Source organism: Lygodium microphyllum, chromosome 8 (genome assembly GCF_053477565.2).
Source record: "Lygodium microphyllum isolate KBCC chromosome 8, Lygodium_microphyllum_v1.1.10, whole genome shotgun sequence".
Classification (NCBI taxonomy): domain Eukaryota; kingdom Viridiplantae; phylum Streptophyta; class Polypodiopsida; order Schizaeales; family Lygodiaceae; genus Lygodium; species Lygodium microphyllum.
The window spans coordinates 142,976,106-142,999,347 of NC_141142.1; the positions used below are offsets into that span (position 1 = coordinate 142,976,106).

Genomic DNA, 23,242 nt, shown 5'->3' on the forward strand with positions numbered 1-23,242 from the left:
TTACGATATTTGTAAGTCCAAAGCCCGTCCTTGGCATTGTCTCTTGACCTTATTTTTTTAGGCTTGGCCTCACTTACCGGTTCTCGTTGTTCGACCTGTGCTTGTATTAGTTTTTTTAACAAGTCCTTACTCTCGTTAGTAGGCTTGACTATTACGTCAGCACCTTCCTTGCCTTTCCCTTGAGGTTTGACGAGGTCACCCTTGCTAAAGGTTGTGACTATCCTCACATCCGGTAGTGTCAGGTGTATCCTCTGTGCTACATAGTCGACCTCACACTTGGTCGCCCTTTTGAAGGGTCTTTACAAGAGGGTTTCTTTCCCATAGCTAGCACTATTTGGAGGAACATGAAATAGGACATGCAAGCTTTTTGTTTCAATTGTCCCAAGGATTTTTCACTTCCCTATGAGTGCTTGTGGGTGTCTCCCATAAGGGCTAAGAGTTGCACTAGTCGGTGTGAGCTCTGGTTGGCCTAGTAGGGTCCATGATTCATAGGTCAAGATGTTAAAATCTGCTCCTTCATCAATCAGAGCATCGATAGTATGCTCTCTTTTCACGGTGAGTTTGACCCTAAGATAGGCAGGTGGTACTATGTCTTCATCTTCTGGGTCCTGGCTTGTAAATTTAAGCCTTCTGACAGATGCCCTTGAGTCCCCACTTGCATGACCAGACGTGGATTCTCCACTAATGTCTTGGGTTGTTTGTGCCGTGTTGCTCAAGGTACATCTCTCGTCAAGAGTGTCATGTCTAGTCATCTTGGCATTTGCAGCTTGCTGATGTTGCATTTTGCTCTGACTAGACATGGTATGAACACAAGGTCTTTGTGTTCTAGTGACGTGGCCTTTTTGCCCTTGATGGCTAGATTGGACCATTGATGTTCTAGGGTCTCTGTTTCTCTCTGTTTGGGTATGGGCTTTTGATTGCTCTTTTGCAAGTGAGAATCCATGCTCGTGTAGAGCCATTACTACACTAGGGTCCAATTTGGAGGACTTGTCATGGCACGCGTTTTCTCTCCAACCTACTTGGGGGAGGTGCGGAGGGGGCAGAGCCCCCTCTGCGGGGGGGAGGGGGCAATCCCCCCGGCCCGCAAGGCCGTTACGGTAAACGCCATACGCAATTTGGAGGACCGTTTATAGCCAAATTTTGAACTACGTGCTCTAAATTTTAGCCCGGTGATGGATCTGTGATGTGCCTTTAGCTCTACGTAGCCTTTGGGGTCAATCTCGGGGTTTTGATGTGTCAAATTTTGTGTTCTAGATACTTGTCCGATTTTGACAGTCCGACTCTCAGATGTCCGATTATCAGAATCGGACGTCCGATTATCAGAATCGGACGTCCGATTTTGATAATCGGACTCCTGAAAATCGGACATCTGAGAGTCGGAATCGGACGTCCGATTTTGGGTTGGTCCGATCGGCTCAGTGGTCCCCGATTTTGGTCAAGTCCGATTCTGGGAGTCGGATAAAAAAAGTGGTCCGATTCTGGGAATCGGATCGGACATGGTGGTCCGATTCTGACTGGTCCGATTTCCAAAATCGGACGGGTTGGTCCGATGGTCCGATCGGGCATGATGGTCCGATTAGACGGTTGTCCAAGCGTCCGATTATGGACTGGTTCGAGTGGTCCGAGTCCGAGTGTCCGTGTTGGACGGGTTGGTCCGATTGGACAATTGTCCAAGCGTCCAATTCTGGGAATCGGACACTGAGTTGGGTGTCCGATTTTGCCGACCCGAATGCACTTTCAAGCATAAAATCGTCCAAAATCTTAAGGTATTGCTTATTGTAAGCTACAAGATTCCACATGAATGATGCTGGAGTGATAAGGAAGAGATCTATATACCTGGGATAGCCAATAAACTCCAAAATGCAAATCAGAAGACGAATCAAACCCTCATGCCCTGTTATGACAGCAGAAACCCTGATGCTTGTTTTTATTCTTTTTTCTTTGTTTTTCCCTACCCTAATGCATCCAAATCACAAAGTAAATACCTACACTACTTCATTCCACAACATAAATCTCAAGAAAGCAAAAAAAAAACTACTTGCCAAGGAGATCGAATACCATCTTCAACCCCCTCGCTTCCTATCTATCTCAAGCACCGGTTCGGGGAAAGTCCTTACTTCGATGCTCGATTCAAAGCGCGCAAGCGCTCAAGGCTTGAATCCATTGGTCCCGGCAATAGAACCAAAATGTGGGAGCTTTTGCTCAACCGCCAAGACCCTCAGACCGCTTATTGTTTCAAGCATTCCAAGCCGAGCACTAATGGCTACCTCTCACATAACCGACGCGCCATCCATATCTACGGGTGTAGTGAGCTTACCTCTGTGCTGTTCGAGTTACCTCCTCTCCCGTGCACTCCGGTAGCTCCACGATCCAAGTGCAAGCTTCAAGCAAGCTCCATCCTCAAGCTCCACGCTCCAAGCTCCATTGCCGCGAGCAAGACAAGAGAAGAGGAGAGAAGAGAAGAAGAGAGGAGAAGATGGAGAGCTTCTCCTCCTCGGTCCCTCACCCTCACACACTCACTCCCTTACACTCTCACACTCCCTCTCTCAAGCATAAGCTCAAGCAAGCAAGAAGAAGAAGAAGAAGAAGAGCTACTTTTGGCCACACACAAGAATGAGCTTCTCATTCACTTTTCAACTTTATATACAAAACCCTAAATCCCTTTTGGGCAGTCATCCCCTTTTCCCCTTTTATACATTGCCGGCCGTAGCCTAGGCTCTTTTTCCCATTGTCCTTCTATCTTCCTAGCTTCATTTCCACCGCCCGTCTACATTTACAAATTGCACGGGTGAGAGTCCGACGCTCTTTTACAAGATTTCAGGGTACGCCTTTTTATTTTAAAATGCGCATTTTTCCTTTTGCATTTGCCTTGGACTTTTAAGGTTGCCCTTGCACTTTTGGCCTTTTCTCCTCTTCTTTCTTCAGTCGGGCTACCTTTTTTCCGTCTTTGCCCTGCGTCTTTTTCATTTCCTTTTGTTTTCTTCGTGTTGGGGTTAACAATACTATAGTGGAAGTTGAATAAGAGCAGAATGAAAACTCTTTTTTACATTTTGTTGAATACCTACTAAAATCATTCCCAAACGGAGGAATTTTACATAAATCCATTTGGAGTTTTCTATGATGATTGCCATATGATATAATTTTATATTATCACGAATATGTTGATTGTGGTAGTTTACACAAAGGTTTAGTGTGAGAGAAGCGAAATATTGCACTTTTTGTACTCTCGTAACCTACTTTATAGCATGCAAAGAGTGCTCATCCCCTTTATACATTTGCTATATAGACTAGGGTAATGAGGCTAGTAAAGTGATGGCCTCTGTATTATGACAACCTCTAGTCCTTGTATTATGGCTATGTTGCAGATCTATGTTGAATTGAGGTTGGGTTTAGCGAAAAAATTATGGTCTCTCGTTGGTTGAAAATGAGTTAGGTTCAACTTGTCCCTCTATAAGCATAGGTGTGTCACGCATTAGTAAGCCTTTTTTTGAATTGTGGAATGCTTTTCTTTGTTGTCTGCTTGATTTGCTGCTTCACAAGGCACCAAAGAAGTGTGAGACTTCTTATCGTTCATACGAAACTTTGTGTCACCGTAGCTACCAATAGCGTTCCTTGGAGAGCTTGGTTAAAGGAGTCGAAGTTGTCACTACATCGGCCCCTTTACCCTAGACCCGTTAGAGTCCAAAATCCACAAAAAGTCCCACCCAAGGAAGTTAATTAAGTCATAAACAGCGACAGGCAATTTCCACCGTAGAAGGTTGCAATATATTGTAGGTTGCAATATATTGTAGGTTGATCATTAGTCGTCGACAAACAGTTCGAGTGTCCGATGGTTCGCTGATACACCATTAGAGCCATGCCCGGCCAAGCTCTCGCTCCTCCCTGCACCTTCCTTGCAGTCGGACAGGTATTACTTTCTACTAACAAGCATCGTCGATTCCTGTTTTTTGTGAGAGAGAGAGAGAGAGAGAGAGCGAGAGAGAGAAAGAGAGCCCTTCGTCTCTGTAAATCGAAATGGTAAAGGAAAGTCGTTGATGAAGAGAACGCACATTTCCATTCTAGAAGAAATTAGGTTGGAGCAAAGGATGCCACTTGAACAGAGGAATAAGAGACCTTAAGGCGGAGGTGGGGTACGAGACCACGACGGAGAGGTATGGATCCAGGGGATTTCTCTGACCGAACAGTAAGAGGCATTGGGGCCCGGGCTCCAAAGGGTCCAACCTACGCAAACCACAAGAATCACCCTCTTACGAGAGTGTTAGGAATTACTTTTTGAGAACCTGGCATCCCAAGCTAAACAAAGCCATGCATCATACTCAGCTTAGCTTGACAACGGATCTCACAGCCATCTCTCCAAGCCAACGGTGCATCGTCGTAATCCTCAAAGACACTGCTTGGTTCCTCCATGAACGGCATCGGGCACCTCTGGTGTAAGTGCCCTCCTGATGCATTCGAACCAGCTAGCTTTCCATATAGAGTTTGTAATGGAATGAATCCACAAAAGAAGTGAGACAATGTGCCTAGGCTGCCAATACTTGTGTAGTCAGCCTTGAAAGGCACCTTCATAAGGGCAAAAGTTTTTGTAATGTTTTGATGCAAGCCATTGACCATCCGACAGCCAAGGTGTCTTCAATCTTTTCTTAAACCAAGAAATCGTAGTTGGAGAAGGCCCATGCACATTAGGACAAGTTGAACGTTGTCATTTCTTGTTCCTCTTCCTTTGGTGTACTCCTGCCATCCTTGCTCACATCAAGCATATGACCAATGCGAGACAATTATGGCTGCCTCTTGATCAGCTCTAGAATAGGATGGCGCCTATCAAGAGGGTCTCCTTGGAAGTTTAGCTGTGGATCTTAGACTTGAATAATCCACGTCTATGTTGGATCATATCAATGGTCTTCACAACAGTTGTAGATGGAGATTTTGATTGTTGGTAAGGTGTTTCTTCTGAAGAAATGGCAATGTGTCTTCGTCACACAATTGCCCCACTGGTATGGCAGTCTCTACGTTTCTTCGATTACCTTCGGCCGCACAAATACCATCAAGTGGAAGGAATTTGTCCATATGGTTTTGGACTAGGAGGGGTAATTCAAGACTCTAAATCCTTAAGAGATTGGAGGTTCTTATGGATCAAAGCTCTAAAGACAAAAAGAAGGGAAAAGACAAGAAGGATGACAAGTCCAAGAAGGAGAATATCTTGCTTGACATATGTATGTCAAGTCTAGACCTTCGAAGAAGGATTGCCCATCGAAGGACAAGAAGGAGAACAAGAGGGTCTTCGAGTCATTAGGAGCAATTGCTTCTCCATCTTCATCAATGTTTTCTCATCTAGAAGTGATTGAGATTTCTTCTACATCAAAAGTAGTGTTGATGGCCCCTCAAGCTCGTGAGTGGATTATGGATAGTGGCGCTTTCGACCACATGACTCCATCCAAGGAAGCTATTGCCTACTTGCATTCGATGCAAGGGCATATTTTTATTAGAGATAGCTCTTCCATCTTGATACAAGGTATTGGTGAGATGTAGGTTATTCTTGATGGACAAGGTGGTGCCCATACATCAGAGGTCTTATAGGTCCCTTGTTTTGGTTACCATTTACTCTTGATGAGCAAGATATGCGGACTAGGCCTTATTGTGGAATTTGTTGTGAAATAGCTAACTTGTATATCACATGCGCATCTCACATTTGTACATTTGACTAACACTTAATCAAACACTTGGCAAAGCACCAAAATTTCACGTCTTCATGACAAAACCTCTCTTCGGGTTCTTTGCACTTGTTTGATTGTATAAACAAGGCTCAACTACCCAATCTTCACCACACTCATATTCTCTCTCTCTAGCATTGGCGAGTCGTGAGGGGTGTCCATATTACTTGTAGGCTGCAACTAGTGTTAGGGCTGCATGGTTGGAGCCTGAACTTGGACTTGTAGAGGATGATGACTTATTGAGGGAGTTGTTACCCTTTTGCTTTGTCCACTCCTCCTCCTGCAATGCTGCCAATGTCTTGCAATCCTTCCAAAGATGTCCCTTCTTTCCTTAACGATAACAATGAACCTTCCTCTTTTTCTTCTTCTTTTGTATATCATGCCACTTTGAATCTCGAATATCTTAAGTGTTGGGGGTAAAGGTGCCTCTGTCTGGTCGCTCGTGTATTACTACATTGACAGTACTCGCGCCTGCACATTGCAAGAGGCGGACGCCCGTCATCGTCACTTTATTCTTTATTCTTTTAGTGACAGATGAATAAAGGGAAGGCCGGTCACACATTGACTGTTGGAGTTTCCACATTGTGAGTCTCTCTCTCTCTTGCTCTTGCTCTCCCGCTATAGCTCTCCCGTGCAAGCTTCTATCCTTCTCACCTCTCAATTGGTATTAGAGCATGGTTGCTTGAGCATTCAAGCTTGGTCCGTGACTCCTTCAGCATTCATTCGAATCCCTACACCATTGGTTTTCACTCTTGGCAGTCATATCCGACTCCTTCGAGCTCCGATCACTCCCCGGCTTCTTGAGCATCTATCGGGTCCATTTGGGTACCCTTAGGGCATTCCTTTAGAGGTATTGGAGCTCTCTTTTGTTATTTCACTTCAGTCCATAGGTTTTGTGAAGTAGGGCAGCCATGTCCTCTTGCTTCTTGTGATGCCTACACTCTATTGGTGACTTTGCTTTTCAAAAGGGAGCTCCTGGGGTCCTTGACTACCCCCCCAACCTTGCCTTGACCTTGCCCAGCCCTTCCATAGGCCCCAGATCTACTTGGGCCAGCTTGAAGACTTGCAAAAAAATCGTTTTTTACTTCAGTCCTCCCTTGGCACTCATTGGCAGCTTGAAAATACTTCATTTGGCACTTGGGAACACCTCCTTGATGCTCGGCATTGGTGGTTATTATTGGCATTGATTTGTGGACTGATTTACCTCAATCCAGGAATGTTTTCCACAGTCCACGGGCAACCACAAACAGTGTTACATCAGCACTTTATGTTTATGCTTGGTTGGCATTGACATTTGATGCTTGGTTATTCCGAATGGTCCTCGAATATTAGGGGAATGTATGCCTATTGATTGGCCATTATTTGGAGCTGATTTAGTGGCCTAAAATACTCAGTTTTACACAGTAAATCACTGCTGTACACTCTAGGGATGAAGCTTATTTAGTTACTTTATACTGCAAATGCTTTGGATGGTTCTAGAATGTATTTTGAGCCTTGTTTAAGCTCCGTATTGGTTGATATTTACTTGACATTGATCTACACTGGCATGCTTTGTGACAGAGGTTATACCTATGGTCTATGTATGACCCGTTGGTACATGCTTGATGCTTATGTTACCTACACATGCTAGTTACATTGTTTGGACTTGAATGCTATTGGAGCTTCGTTTGGGCTTGACTTTGGATATTTTGGAGCTTATTTTGGTCTTGCTTTGGTTCGTCAGAGATTGATTGGGATTGTTTTCATGACATTGGATGCTATCATTGGATACTTGACTGCTCATATGCTTTGAATGCGACCATGTCAACTCATCTGAGCTTGTTTCATGCTATTCTTAAGAACTTGGTTTCGTAGGGCATTGATTTCAAAGAGAATGTCACTCCATTGTTCTTGCTTGGAACTCTTAAAGAGTTTTGGGATGTATTCCACACTGCCTTATGTGCTTCTGTCACTACTTTGAAGCTATCTGATGTTGAGAGCTCTCTTTTGCGTAGGAAGAGATAAACCATAAGAATTTGGATGCCTCTCGTGTGTCTCATGCTTTGACAGTTAGAGGTCGAGATGATGGAAATGCGAAGAATGATCCCGGTAATGGCCGTGGACGGGATTCGCGGAAATCTCAGTCCAGGTTGCGTGGCAAGTTATGTTTGTAAGTCTTATGGGAGAAATGCAAATTTGACTTATCATCATTGTGGGAAGAAAGGCTACATAAGGCCACAATGCCATGAATTGCATAATGAAAGATGCAAAGACAAGGGGAAAGAGAGTGTGCAGGAAAAGTCTTTTGATCGCAGCATAGTACCTGCTAAGTCAAGTGTTAAAACTGAAGAGATTAATGTTATGCAGCTTGAGGATAGTGATGGGGATTATATCCTTGCAGCAACTTCATCTAGTGCTTCGCAGATGACAGATACACTCTATGTATGCACAGTGTTGGCTCTTGGACTCAAGTGCGTCCTTTCATGTGACACCTTGCCAAGAGTGGTTTCATTCATACCATTTTGTTTTGGGTTTTGTGTGCTTGGGTGATGACAGGTCTCTTGAGATTGTCGGTATTGATGATGTTAGGTTGTAGTTTCCTTCTGGCAGCAGTTTTGTTATGTACGATGTACATTATGTACCTGCATTGACACGCAATCTCATGTCCATTGGACAGCTTGATGATCATGTATCTTTTGGAAACTCTGCATGGAAGATTACTCGTGGTAGGCTTGTGCTTGCGAGATGTACCAAGGCAGACAGCCTCTATCCCTTAGTTGTTTCTGGATCTACAGTTAATCATGCTTTGTTTATGGGGTTTTTACCTCATGTATCTCTTTGGCATGCCCGTTTGGAACACATGTCCGTTAAGAGAATGAAAAGGCTTTCTGGTTTGTAGTACTTACCGTCCCTTGACTATTCTCATTTTGATTCTTGTAATCATTGTCTTTATGGTAGGTAGACTAGGTCTCCACATAAGAAGTCTGGTATATCACGCATGAGTGAGCCCTTGGCTTTGGTTCATTCTGATGTCTGTGGGTCCATGCCCTGTTAGTCTATGGGTGGTGCGAAGTATTTTATTACTTTCATAGATGATTTTTCACCTAAAGTATGGGATTATCCCATAAAGTAGAAGTTCGATGTCTTGTCAGTTTTTCAGAGATGGCTTGCTTTGGTGGAAAGCCAGTCTAGGCATAGGTTGAAATGCATTAGGTCAGATAATGGGGGTGAATATGTATCACGTTCTTTTGAGCAGTTATGTGATGAGAGGGGTATTAAGTGTCAGATGACCGCCCCTTATACCCTTTCCCAGAATGGTATGGCTGAGCGGATGAATAGGACCATCCAAGAAAGGATTTGTAGTATGCTGAGCCATGCAGGCCTACCCCAACACTTTTGGGTTGAGGCTTTTACGACTACTGTGCATATCATTAATAGATTGCCCTATAGTAGCATTGATTTTCAGGTTGCAGAGGAGGTATGGACAAGAAAGCCTCCCTCTTATGCGTATTTACATGTCTTTGGATGTGAGGCATTCTGCTATGTGTCCAAGGACAAGCGTAACAAGCTGGATCCTAAGGGTGTTAAATGCATATTCCTTGGTTATGGAGATGCAGGAGAGATGGGTTACTGTCTATGGAATCCGCAGGCATAGAAAGTCATCCGTAGCCATGATGTAGTCTTCCATGAAGACAAGATGTATAGGCAGCCTGAGAGAGTCATGGAGATAGGCAGGGTTATATTTTAGGAGGAGTCACGTGCTCCCGTACAATGAGCTGGACAGCTTGCAGCAGCAGCAGATGCTCATGGCTAGGGTGTTGAACAGAACGCTGGGTAGATAACAGAGCCTGCAGTGCAACGTTCTTCTAGAGATAGGCGCCCACCTGACAGATTTGAGCCCTCCATGCACTATGTATTAGTTATAGATGCAAGAGAGCCTCTCACCAACGATGAGGCTATGCGCAGGGGTGATAATCGCTCCTGGGAGAGGGCTATGCAGTCTAAGATAGACTCCTTGCATAAGAATGAGACTTGGGACTTGTTTTCCTTGCCTAGTTGCAAGAAGGCTTTGCTATGCAAATGGGTATACAAGTTGAAGAGTATCCCTGGACACCCCAAGCCGGTTTATTAGGTAAGACTTGTTGCTAAGGGTTTTAAACAGGAGCATGGAGTTGACTTTGATGAAGTTTTTTCTCCTATGGTTAAGATGATTACCCTTAACTTGGTTTTGGCCTTAGTGGCGTAGCTTGACTTAAGACTTGTATCAAATGGATGTCAAGACAACATTTTTACATGGGGATTTGCATGATGAGATTTACATGGAGCAGCCTAAGGGCTTTGCAGAGCTTGGTAGGGAGTACCTAGTGTGCAAGTTGAAGAAAAGTTTTTATGGCTTGAAGTAGACATCTAGGGAATGGTATCATAAGTTCAATGCTTTTATGTAGTCACAAGGCTATAGCTGTAATGCTATGGCTTCGTGCTTGTACATGAAGAAAGCCTGTGATGGTTCTTTGCTTATTTTGGTACTCTATGTGGATGACATGCTATTAGCAGGGAAAGCTCATGATGAGCTAGATGCTCTTAAGGCTCAGCTCAAGAAGAGCTTTGAGATGAAGGATGTGGGACATGCCTCTCACATACTTGGTATGCACATTTAGACATGACAAGCATCAAGGACTTCTCTACTTGTCACAGAGGGAGTACATTCATAAAGTCCTTGAGCGCTTTCGGATGCAGGATGTGAAGCTTATTGGCTGTCCATTACCTTCTTATGTAAAGGTATCACAGGCCGATTGTCCGCAGACAAATGAGCAGAGGGCCGAGATGACCAAGATTCTCTATGCATCTGCAGTGGATAGTCTTATGTATGCCATGATAGCTACTTGTCCAGATATTGCCTTTGCAGTTGGTGTTGTGGTACGCTATATGGCTACACCTGGCAAGAAGCATTGGGATGCCGTGAAGGGTATCATTAGGTACCTGAAGGGCATTGCAGATATGTGCATATGCTACAGCAGCCAGGATACAAGAGTCGTGGGGTATACTGACTCTAATTATGTAGGATATGCAGGTAGTAGGAAGTCCACTTCTTGCTATGTGTTACCTATACTGGAGGTGCCGTCTCTTGGATGTCCAGGGTGTAGAAGTGTACTGCTCTTTCCACCATTGAGGCCGAGTAGGTTGTAGCCACTGAGGCTTGCAAGTAGGCCATATAGTTAGGCCGTTTGGTTCATGACCTTGGTATTGATGCTATCCCTACATTGCATTCGGATTCTATGAGTGATATTTAGTTAGCCAAGAATCCAGTCTTCCATGTGAAGACAAAACACATTGAGGTGAGGTATCACTTCATACGTGGGGTTGTTAAGGACAAGTCTATTGACCTCGTCAAGATCTCTACTGATTAGAGTCCTGCAGTTCCTCAAGAGATTGATGGGTGTGGGATGAGATGATATCTTTTCTCATCCTGTTGTATATGTGCACATGTTGTACTGTCTTTTTTTTACTTTTTCACTCCTCACTGGGGCAGATTCGCCTTTAAGTGGGAGGTTGTTGGGGGTAAAGGCGTCTTTGTCTAGCCGCCCGTGTATTACTACACTGATAGTACTCGCGCGTGCTCGACGGGCCATCATTGTCACTTTATTCTTTATTTTTTTAGTGATAGATGAATAAAGGGAAGGCCAGTCACACATTATGGCTGTTGCAGTTTCCACTTTGTGAGTCTCTCTCTCTCTCTTTATAAACGCCCCGAACAACGTAGTATGCTTAACAATTATGAAATTCGCTTGTTTTCGAGATTTTATATAAAAGAGAATGAACACTTAAAGCTGAAAATGAAAATTACTCACAAAATTACAGCCATGAAAATGTAAAAGTAATGGAGACAAGATTGAGGGTTGAAGATGGGCAACCCCCCCGAAGGAATGTATTTCTGCTCAACCCAAGTCCCTTAGGGAAGAGCTTAGTTACAATCAACCTGAGAGTGAGGAGAAGTAATTCTCACTCTCACAAGATCATGCAAAGATGTACAAACACACATGCATTATCTATTATGCAATAATAAGAACTGATTTCTTTACAGTATGAGAGAAGAAAGAGGGAAAATCAGCATTTCTTCATCGTTGATCAGCAGTACATGGATAGGGCTTGCTTCTTGTTGCTAAAATGGAAGAAAGAGTTCGAGAAGGAGGTGCTGTAATGAATTTATAGGCTTGCTGTCCTGTAAAACAGCAGTGATAGAAGAGGGAATATGGAGGAATTTGATCATGGAAAAGTGGGGGATGATGATGGGGATGGATGGGGCCAGTTTCTGGCTATCTGTGGGTGCTGTACATGAGTTTACAGCAAAGGAAAATGATGCTGAATGAAAAAAAACGAGCTCTTATTTATAGGAGAGGGAAGAGCTAGTACAAAAGGGGAAAGTGGAGTAGCACAAGACAAGTGTCCAGCCACATGTCATGAGATGCGACAAGTGTCTTGACACTTGTTTTTTCTCTATGGCCTTCCTTTTTGGGCTGAATACTGTCAAGAATAGAAACAACCAAATTTAGTAAGCACAGTCAGAGTACAAAATTTACTATTTTTAGAATGACATCCCTATTTTTTAGGACTAGCATTTTTAGGCTAATTCGAGGCTCCTAAAATTTAGGGACCCTCCCAATATGGGTGTCATATGAAAGCTTTTTCCGTGTACATCACAAAAACGGTATCAGAATCTTCATGTGACTTTCTTATGCAAAGAAATGTGCATTTCAAGCTTTCAGCCCACACATGCACATTGTACAAGCATTTCATGATCATGCCATCTTGTTGATTGTAACTGTCTGTTCTGGCGGATCTAGCCCACACTTCAAGGCATCAATCCTTTTTGTGTGCGAGTCTAACCCTGATATGCGTGAGTTCTGGTCACAGGCGCCCAATCGGGCCGTATAGGTGGAAGTGTGAACTATCTTTTCTCTAACCCACTGCGTGGGTCCACCATAACCTGTGATCACTCATCAGTAGCCAGCTCCAATGCACTTTTCTTTATATCTAATTAGTACAAAGGAAACAAATTTAATAAATCATTATATAGACAAATTAATGAAAAAGGATACAAATTCTGTTTCTATAGAGTTGTGACAGCCCTTTGGCTTTTATTCAGTTGTCCTCAGCTGAAAAGCTTCTTGATATGGCTGGGTAATCCTTCATGAATTTTTCATCTACCCACTGTGCATTTGTTATAGGTAGATTCTTGAATTTTAGTAAGAATTTTCGTGTCACAAGGCCACTTCTCGTGGTTCGATCCTTGTGAAACAAAATCTGTTCAGGTTCCAAGAGTTACTCTGTTTCTTCAACTTCTGGGGGATCTTCAATAATGGGTTCCTTTGGTTCTGGTCCTATGTAAGATTTTAGCAAATTTACATGAAAAGCATTGTGTATTTTGACCTTGAGCCTGCTTTTATCAAACTTTAGCAAGACATATTGACCTTTTTCAAAAGCCAAAGGTCTTCTTCATTTATCTGCTTGCTTCTTTTGTCGCTCTTGGGCAACTTTGATAGTGGCTCGAACTTGATCCATTGCTGTTTTTAAATCTGAAGCAAACTCATCAGCAGCAAAAATCTTATCTTTAGTGCGAATAATTGAAGGAGGAATCACTTTACTCTGTACTATTTCATTTGGAGCTTTCCCTGTGGATGAGTGCACTGTATTGTTGTAAGCAAACTCCAATAATGGAAGATATTTCTCCCATTGTGACTTATGTTCACTAACATAAGCTTTCAACATGTCCAAAAGAGTGAGATTCATCACCTCTGTTTGGCCGTCAGTTTGAGGATGAAAAGTTGAGGAGAACTTTAAAGTGGTTCCCAAATTCTCAAATAAAGCACGCCAAAAGTTACTTGTGAATTTGGAGTCTCTATCTGAAATGATCTTAGAATGCATACCATGTAATCTGAAGATATGTTGAATGAAAAGTCTTGCAGCTTGTGCGGATTTCAATGTTTTATGACATGGAATAAAATGTGATTGCTTGCTGAATCAATCAATTATAACCCAAATCATATCATGACCTTGAGGTGTTATTGAAATACCTGCGATGAAATCCATTGTGATAGATTCCCATGGATCTTTGGGCACTGGAAGAGGTTGCAATAATCCTGGAGTTTTCTGCCTATCATACTTGGATTTTTGGCATACTAGACAAGCCTCAATGAAGTTATGTGTATCTCTTCATAATGTTGGCCAACAAAAGTAGCGCTCAATTGCACTTAGAGTGGCTGCCCTCCCTCTATGCCCTGCATAAGGGGGTTCATGACTTTCTTTAAGCACCTTTTGTCGAACAGGAAGAGTGACACAAAGGCGATTGTTCATAAGAAGGTAACTGTCTTTGATGGAATAATCTGGATGAGAACCTCCTTGCTGTAAATTTGACCAAATTGTTGCAAAATCAGTATCTTCATCATAAGTATTCTTCATCGTTTGAAAATCTTCATGATGAGCCATCGTAATAGTTGCAATGCGAGGCACTCTAGAAAGTGCATCAGCAACTACATTTTGTTTCCCTGGAGTGTACATAATTTGAAAATGAAACATAGACAAGAAATTTTCCCATCTTGCATGTTTCTCCTGCAAATGCTTTTGAGTCTTGAAATACTTCAAGCTCTGATGATCAGTTTTAATAAGGAATTCATTGCCTAAAAGATAATGTTTCCATATCTTCAAAGCATGAACCACTGCTAAGAGCTCCTTTTCATAAATGTCATACCTTTTCTCTACATCATTTAGACGGCGGCTTTCAAAGGCTACGGCATGGCCTTCTTGATTTAGCACTGCACCAATACAATCACCGCAAGCATATGCTTCCACCACAAATGGTTTTACCAAATCTGGAATGATAAGAACAGGTCCAGAAGTAAGAGCTGTTTTCAGCCTTGTGAAGGCTGCCTTTTCTTTTTCCTTCCATTGGAAAGAGTTCTTCTTCTTTGTAAGGTCATGAAATGGAGAAGCCATATGTGCAAAATGCTTGATGAAGCGGCGGTAATAAGAGCATAAGCCAAGAAACGATCGCACCTCATGTACATCATGAAGATGAGGCCATTCTTGGATTATCCTGATCTTTTCAGGATCCATCTGAATCCCTTCAGAAGAGATGACATTCCCAAGGTAATTTATTTTATGCATAAAAAATTCACTCTTTTTACCATTTACTAAGTTAATTTTGTTGAAGTAATTGTAGAACAATCTCCAAGTGCTGATGATGCTCCTCTTCATTCTTGCTAAAGATAAGAATATCATCAAAGAAAGTACCGACATATTGTCGATGCTCTCTAAAGATGCGCTTTATCATTCGATTAAAGGTGGCTGGTGCATTGGTTAATCCGAAAGGAACCACCAAGAATTCATAAAGACCATATGAAGTGCGGAAAGCAGTTTTGTGTACATCTTATGGTATTACCCTAATTTGATGATAACCACCCTTTAGATCAATGCGGCTGAAAACCTTTGAGCCTCCTAGACGATCCAAAATGTCGTCAATTCTGGGAATAGAAAACCGATTCTTCACAGTGATTTTGTTGAGGGCTCGATAATCAATGCACATCTTGAATATGCCATCTTTCTTTTGAACAAGAAGAACCGGTGAATAAAATGGTGAGCTACTTGGCCTGATTAGCCCACGGTTGAGTAGATCTTCGACTTGCTTTCTGATTTCTTCTTGTTGAGGACGGCTCACACGGTATGGTGCTATATTAGGAGGAGAACTGCCCGGAATAATATCAATATGATGGTCTTCTGGCCTTTCTGGGGGAAGCTGATAAGGAAGATCTTCCGAAAAACAATCTTTATACTTTTCCAAGAGCTGAAGTCGCTCTTGGTTTTTAGCATTCATATTATCTTTTACATCAGTGACATAAAGCAAACAACATTGAACACAATCCTTAATTGCTCTAGAGACTTGCATATGGCTTACCGTAGGTATGGTGTCTCCAGAAACTCCAGCTTGGATCTCGTACTTCTTGCCTTTGTCGGTGAGTTCTATCTTATTTTTCTGAGAGAAGATGGCTGAATCTACTCTATGATTCCAGAGCATGCCAAGAATCACATCGCAACCATCAAGGTCTCCGATACAGAAGGTATCTTCGTCACTGTAGCCTTGAATTTGAAACTTGAGCTTGCCAATGTAGGGTGTCACAGTCTTCATTGTGTCACCTTCATCGGCATTTAAAGCTTGGCGAACTTCTGCGGGAGTGTCCATCTCTTTATTCTTTAATCCAAGCTCTTTAGTTAATTGCAAGGAAATGATATTTTCATTCGCCCCAAGATCTATCAAGAATAGTGTTTGCTTACCTTGCAACTGTTCCCAATCTTTTAATAATTTGCGCATCTCTGGAGTGTGAGTTGTGTTTGCAACTACATCACTGATAGCATTGATTTTCACTGGCGACTTAGGCTTGTTGTCAGAAACCTTGCTTTGTCCTTTGTTTGGACATTGCTTCGCTATGTGGCCTGTTTGTCCACATTTAAAGCACTTCCCTTCTTTCATGAAGCGCTGCTTTTCTTCTTCGGAAAGTTGCTTTGCTTGTGGGTATAGATTGGAGCGAAATTGAGGAGCATTAGGAGGTGCATAGGGCTTCATTTTCTTTTGATTTGAAGGCTGCTTTTGCCGCTATTTTTGTCCTTCATTTGGGTCTGAATACTCCTCATCATCAGCTACTCTCTTCTTATCATTCTTTTGGAATGATTTATTGCCATTGTGCTTCATTTCCCATGTCTCAGCATGGTCAATGAGTTCCCTGAGACTAGAACAATGATAATGATTAAGAGCAGTACGAAGTTTAAAATGCAAACCTCTTTGAAACTTCCTAAGCTTTTCTGAACTGCTGATCTTCTTGAAATGTTGGACCTTCAAAAGTAGCTCCCAAAATCTCTTGGTATAGTCACCAAGTGACTCATTTTTCCTTTGCCAAAGCCGATCCCATTTCATTTTTACATCTCTTTTGAAATGAACAGGAAGAAATTGGCTTTGTATCATGCGAACAAAGGACCGCCATGATTTTGGGGAAGCATGATCATATTCCAACCCCGTCCACTAAATATGGGCTAAGTCGGTCAAATGTAAAGCTGCAAACTTAATCTTTTCTTTTTTTTTATAATTGTCACGACCATACAAAATTTGAAATTGACGAATAAACTTCAGAAGAAGATCAAGATTTCGGGAACCATCATACATACTGAACTTGATCTTCTAAGTTGAGATAGTGACTTAGTCTTCTTCTTCTTTTTATGCCTTCGTCCATACCCGGATCTTGAGGTTGAAGATGATGAAGTGCTTGATGGGGATGAAGATGGAGACGAGGGTGAAGAATGTTGATGCCTTTGACGATGATGAGGTCTTCCACGAGAAGGGTGTGACTCTTCGTCACTAGAAGAGCGTCCATCAGAGTAGGCGCCAGATGACTTTGAAGAAGAGGATGAGCTTCGACGCGATCTCTTTCTTTGTCTTGAAGTAGAATGGGACTGCCTCTTAGAAGTAGTTGGACTTCTTGATCGGCTCCTTTCATTGGTATGGCTTTGTCTCCTTGAAGCAGATGGGCTTCTTTCCTTGAATTCTTTGGGATTCTCAACTTTTTCTAGTTTGAGAAGTTGCTCACGAATTTGCTGATTTTCCTCTCTAAGACTTTGAATGGCTTGAAGGATCACACTCGACTGATCCATTGAGACTCTAAGAAAAATATGCTTAAGCACTCAATGCAAGGGCCGAAAACAAACAAACTTACAATTGTAAGCACTACCAGTGTTGGGGTGAGGACCGAGCCAAAGCTCTGATACCACTGTAAACGCCCCGAACAACGTAGTATGCTTAACAATTATGAAATTCGCTTGTTTTCAAGATTTAATATAAAAGAGAATGAACACTTAAAGCTGAAAATGAAAATTACTCACAAAATTACAGCCATGAAAATGTAAAAGTAATGGAGACAAGATTGAGGGTTGAACCCCCCCCCTCGAAGGAATGTATTTCTGCTCAACCCAAGTCCCTTAGGGAAGAGCTCAGTTACAATCAACCTTAGAGTGAGGAGAAGTAATTCTCACTCTCACAAGATCATGCAAAGATGTATAAACACACATGCATTATCTATTACGCAATGATAAGAACTGATTTCTTTACAGTATGAGAGAAGAAAGAGGGGAAATCGGCCTTTCTTCATCGTTGATCAGCAGTACATGGATAGGGCTTGCTTCTTGTTGCTAAAATGGAAGAAAGAGCTCGAGAAGGAGGTGCTGTAATGAATTTACAGGCTTGCTGTCCTGTAAAACAGCAGTGATAGAAGAGGGAATATGGAGGAATTTGATCATGGAAAAGTGGGGGATGATGATGGGGATGGATGGGGCCAGTTTCTGGCTATCTGTGGGTGCTGTACATGAGTTTACAGCAAAGGAAAATGATGCTGAATGAAAAAAAACGAGCTCTTATTTATAGGAGAGGGAAGAGCTAGTACAAAAGGGGAAAGTGGAGTAGTAGTACAAGACAAGTGTCCAGCCACATGTCATGAGATGCGATAAGTGTTGGGACTCTTGGAAACTTGTGTGACAAGTGTCTTGACACTTGTTTTTTCTCTATGGCCTTCCTTTTTGGGCTGAATACTGTCAAGAATAGAAACAACCAAATTTAGTAAGCACAGTCAGAGTACAAAATTTACTATTTTTAGAATGACATCCCTATTTTTTAGGACTAGCATTTTTAGGCTAATTCGAGGCTCCTAAAATTTAGGGATCTCCTAAAATTTAGGGACCCCCCCAATATGGGTGTCATATGAAAGCTTTTTCCATGTACATCGCAAAAACGGTATCAGAATCTTCATGTGACTTTCTTATGCAAAGAAATGTGCATTTCAAGCTTTCAGCCCATACATGCACATTGTACAAGCATTTCATGATCATGCCATCTTGTTGATTGTAACTGTCTGTTCTGGCCGATCTAGCCCACACTTCAAGGCATCAATCCTTTTTGTGTGCGAGTCTAACCCTGATATGCGTGAGTTTTGGTCACAGGCGCTCAATCGGGCCGTATATGTGGAAGTGTGAACTATCTTTTCTCTAACCCACTAGGTGGGTCCACCATAACCTGTGACCACTCATCAGTAGCCAGCTCCAATGCACTTTTCTTTATATCTAATTAGTGCAAAGGAAACAAATTTAATAAATCATTATATAGACAAATTAATGAAAAAGGATACAAATTCTGTTTCTAAAGAGTTGTGACACTCTTGCTCTTGCTCTCCCGCTATAGCTCTTCCGTGCAAGCTTCGATCCTTCTCACCTTTCATTAAGCACCTAGGGATATTGTCCTCACCAAAACCTGGCTCTGAGCATAGCAAGTCTCCAATAAAAAGCTTGAAGTTTACAAGGGATCTTGATGGAGGTGTATGTGCCAAGACTTAAGACTCACAACAGTTTAAAAGGTTTAGTAGTAAAGAAAGCACATAGAGAATGGTTCAATAGACTCTGTGGTGTATGGAACACAACAATTGGATACACAAGAACCCTCTCTAAATCTGAGGAGTAAGTCACAAAAGCTGATCAGAAAACAACGATTGCTGCATAGAGAGACGAAATAGGAGAAATACAAACTAGTTGTAGCCAACAAATGGATAGTTGCAGAGGTGGCAGCCATTAGAATGAAGAGTACAGCCATTAGAATGAAGAGTACAACCTGAAAACAATGTTGCCCAACTTGCAGGGAGTCAAGGTACTGGTAATGCAGACAATTGAGGCAAAAACGTAGGCAGGACCCAGGTAATGCATTAAATGCAACCATACAGGTCTGCAAAGAGCAAGAAAATGGAAAACGCAACCTGGTGACAAACGAGAATGTTTGAAGGCTGAAAACAGGCTGAAAATACCCAGAAACTAGTCATCCAAGCTGCAGCAGACAAAGGAATACTGATCACCAGGAGAATAGTGTGAGAGCAGACTTGCAACAGCAGAAAACAGCACCAAGATCCCGGATATAGATGTTTGATACCATGTCAAAAGTTGGTGCAGCGATGGAAGCGTGAGAATCTGCTATAATAGACTGCACAAACACAAGAGAAAGAGAGACTTCGCAAAGAAAGATGATTACAAAAGAACTCAAAAATGAAATGTCTAGGAAATGGAATCCATAAACCAAGACAAGAGACAATATAGAACAACAACGAGTCACTGTTTGTGTGGGCACAGGCACTAGCTCCCTCTCTCCAATAGGACCTGCATGTGAAGCTGTATGTTGGATCATCGAGGAAGAGGGAGCAATAGTCTATAATTAGGCCAAGAACATGAACATGGCCATAAATTTGGGCCACAAAAATAAAGTCAGCCAATAATAAAATCACCAAGCGGCCACAAACGAGTGGCCAAATGATTGGTGCCGCATCATCACACTCTAGAGGAAATATGCCCAGTGCATTGGAACATGCGTAGACTCACTCAGGAATTTCCAATATCCACTAATAGAATACACCTCCAAAGAAATAACTTCGCTTTCTGTGGAGCAAGGGATTTATTAGGAGTTCGTGAACATTAACACTCCATAGGAAAATGGTATCTTGGAGTGCAAGATTGATATGGCAAGGACTATGTTGGAGCATTGATAGATCCCTCAGTTTTTATGGGAAAAGGCAGTGGGCCACAACTGTCCGTATCCTCAATAGATCGCCCACATTATCTATTTTGTGTTTGATTTTGTTGGAGGCATACTTTTGGTGATGTTTCTTATTTCAGAGTGTTTGGGTGTGACATATATGTCTATATTCTGTGAAAGGAGTGTGATAAGTTTGAGCCAAAGGTCGATAAACAAGTGTTTATTGGCTATAGCTCCCAATAAGTGGTATATTGGCTTTATGATCTAGTTTCTTAGAATGTCTACAGGAGCCAAGATGTTAGATTTGTTGAGCTTCTAGCTGCATAGGGGGTGAGAAGCACCCCTTTCTTGGAGATCCAAGTGAAAGTGGAGCATTGGAGTTAGTTTATGTGGAGCTAGAGGAGTCCAAGGCTCCTTAGGAGGAGATTGCCTTGTGATTGGATCTCGAGCTGGTGGATGTTCCTAAGACTTTAGTAGAGTTAGAGCAGTGGGGGAGTATTAGTCTCCTTCCTATTGGGTTTGTGAGATAGTATGTGATCCAAGGATAGATGGTCTTCTTGAGGAGTGGAAGGCAGAAGATGGATTGTAGTGGTCTCATCGGAATCAAGGCACTTTCAGGGGACCTATTACACAACAATTACGGGTTGATGATGTTAGCAGAGTATTTGTCAGCTCATGTGTGAGTCTGAGCTTGATCTGGGCTGGGCATTTTTTATTAGGTATTTAGGGTATTTTTCTGGTGTGGCATTTTATGCCAGTGTAGCATTTTATGCACCAGTCGGCCAGCTTTAATGCTGTCCGACCAGCATTATTGCTCCCCACTTTTTCAGCCTATTTATACTCAATGGCTCCTCCTCAGTCAGTCACTTCATCTTCACCATCTGCAGACTCTGTGGAGAGAGGAGCCAGTGCCAGTGCCCACGCAGCCAGTGACTCACTGTTGTATGCGACTGTCTCGTGTTCAGATATATGGATTCCATTTCCCGTGCATACATCTGAGTTCTCATCTGTATCGTGTTCTTTTCTTTTCTCTTTTTGTCTTGTGTTTCAGCAGTTTATTTCAGCACATGTTTATGCTTCCACCGCTGCTCCACTTCTGACATGGTATCAGTTTTCAGGATTTGTGTTTCTGCTGTGTTTTCTTGCTGATTTCAGGACTGTTTTGTATCCCTGCTGATCAGACGACTGCTGTTGCAGCCAGGCGACCTGTTTTGGGGCTGTTCTCAGCCTGCGTTTTTTGCAGTTTTGCCATCGCCTGCTGCCTCCGCACCCTCTGCTGCCTATGCACCCTTTGCTGCCTGCGTTTTTCATCTGCAGCTGCTGGTGACAGTTTTCTACCTGTTTTTCTCCAGTTTACAGCCTGCGTTTTGCTGATTCAGCATCTCTCGTGGCTGGGTGACTGTTCCTTCAGGCCGTTTTTGCTGTTTTTGGCAGTTTTTGACTGATTTTTTGACTTTCTGCAGCAGATTTTGTCTTCTATTGATCCGATTTTGGGTTATCTTGCATGTGAACTCTCATTTTTTGTAGTCTGTGCTAGTGTTTTGGCTGTGTTTCCTCTCTAAATTCCATCTCTTCTCTACTTCTCTTCTTATCCTCTCCATATGGCTCCTCCGTGCACTTCCACTGATGATAAGTTACATATGACCTCGATGCTTCTTGAGCATGAGACATCCTTGAGATTACAGGGGCTGCTTCCGGTACATTATGGAGGTGAGGCTTATGTAGCTTCAGAGAGGGGTGACGGGAAGAAGAAGTCGAAGGCCCAGTGTTACCACTGTGGCAAGAAGGGACATTTGCGGAACGACTGCAAGAAGTTAGCGGCTTCCAGGAAGAAGGAGCAGAAGACGAAGCGGGATGCTGACTCTACCGATGAGTCCTCTCCTTCATCAGACTCCGACTCCGATCCTCCGACCAAGGTGAAGTCCAAGGCGCGGAAGGGATTCTCTTCTTCGGATCGCGGGAAGGGCTTGGTGGCCCCTTCCTCGGCTGCTTTCTAGTGGTGGTGATGAGGTCATCCCTCACGACTCTCTTGTGCCCCAGAGGGAGTGTGAGCAGGTGTTCAGATGGGGCAGCCGCGTCTCATCTATACTTTTATACAGGTGCACAGGTTCCAGAGAGGGCCGTCCCTGATGCATCGACTTCAGTCTGGTGGAATCAAATCCTGGAGTTGGGATTGACATCCAGGTTCATGATGAGCGGGTCATCTGACAGAGAGCGGGAGGCTTTCGTCTGGAGCTCACATGAGGGGACACTTTGGCGGTCTGGCCAAAGGCGGGGAATCCATGGTCACATATGTTCAGAGGCATTTTTGACAGGATGGTCTTGTATGCTACTGCGAGACATTGGTGATGGACACAGAGACATGCTATGATCTTCTCTATTTTCAGGTGTTTGGTACGATCGACATCGACATCAGGTTCTCTCCGAGGCACCTTGGTGGTGGCTTGATCACCCACTGCTTGGGTATCCATGGTTCTACTTGGTGGTTCTATGTTGTATAGTTTCTGATCCCTTTTCATTGTACTATTGTATTGTATCAGATCACTTATGATCTGAGAGAGGGTGTTAGCAGAGTATTTGTCAGCTCATGTGTGAGTCTGAGCTTGATCTGGGCTGGGCATTTTTTTATTAGGTATTTTAGGTATTTTTCTGGTGTGGCATTTTATGCCAGTGTAGCATTTTATGCACCAGTCGGCCAGCTTTAATGCTGTCCGACCAGCATTATTGCTCCCCACTTTTTCAGCCTATTTATACTCAGTGGCTCCTCCTCAGTCAGTCACTTCATCTTCACCATCTGCAGACTCTGTGGAGAGAGGAGCCAGTGCCAGTGCCCACGCAGCCAGTGACTCACTGTTGTATGCGATTGTCTCGTGTTCAGATATATGGATTCCATTTCCCGTGCATACATCTGAGTTCTCATTTGTATCGTGTTCTTTTCTTTTCTCTTTTTGTC

General features: G+C 42.9%; 1 protein-coding gene across 1 annotated transcript in view; it reads left to right on the forward strand.

The window, feature by feature from the left end:
• The first annotated feature begins 3,717 nt into the window (after positions 1 to 3,717).
• The window catches only part of LOC148032955 (glucose-induced degradation-like protein), a 70,665-nt gene continuing 51,140 nt past the window's right edge, over positions 3,718 to 23,242 (forward strand). Inside the window, exon 1 of the mRNA XM_087683645.1 lies at positions 3,718 to 3,907. Within this exon, the coding sequence (XP_087539771.1) occupies positions 3,857 to 3,907 (51 nt within the window). The 5' untranslated portion in view covers positions 3,718 to 3,856. The remainder of the gene's footprint in view (positions 3,908 to 23,242) is intronic.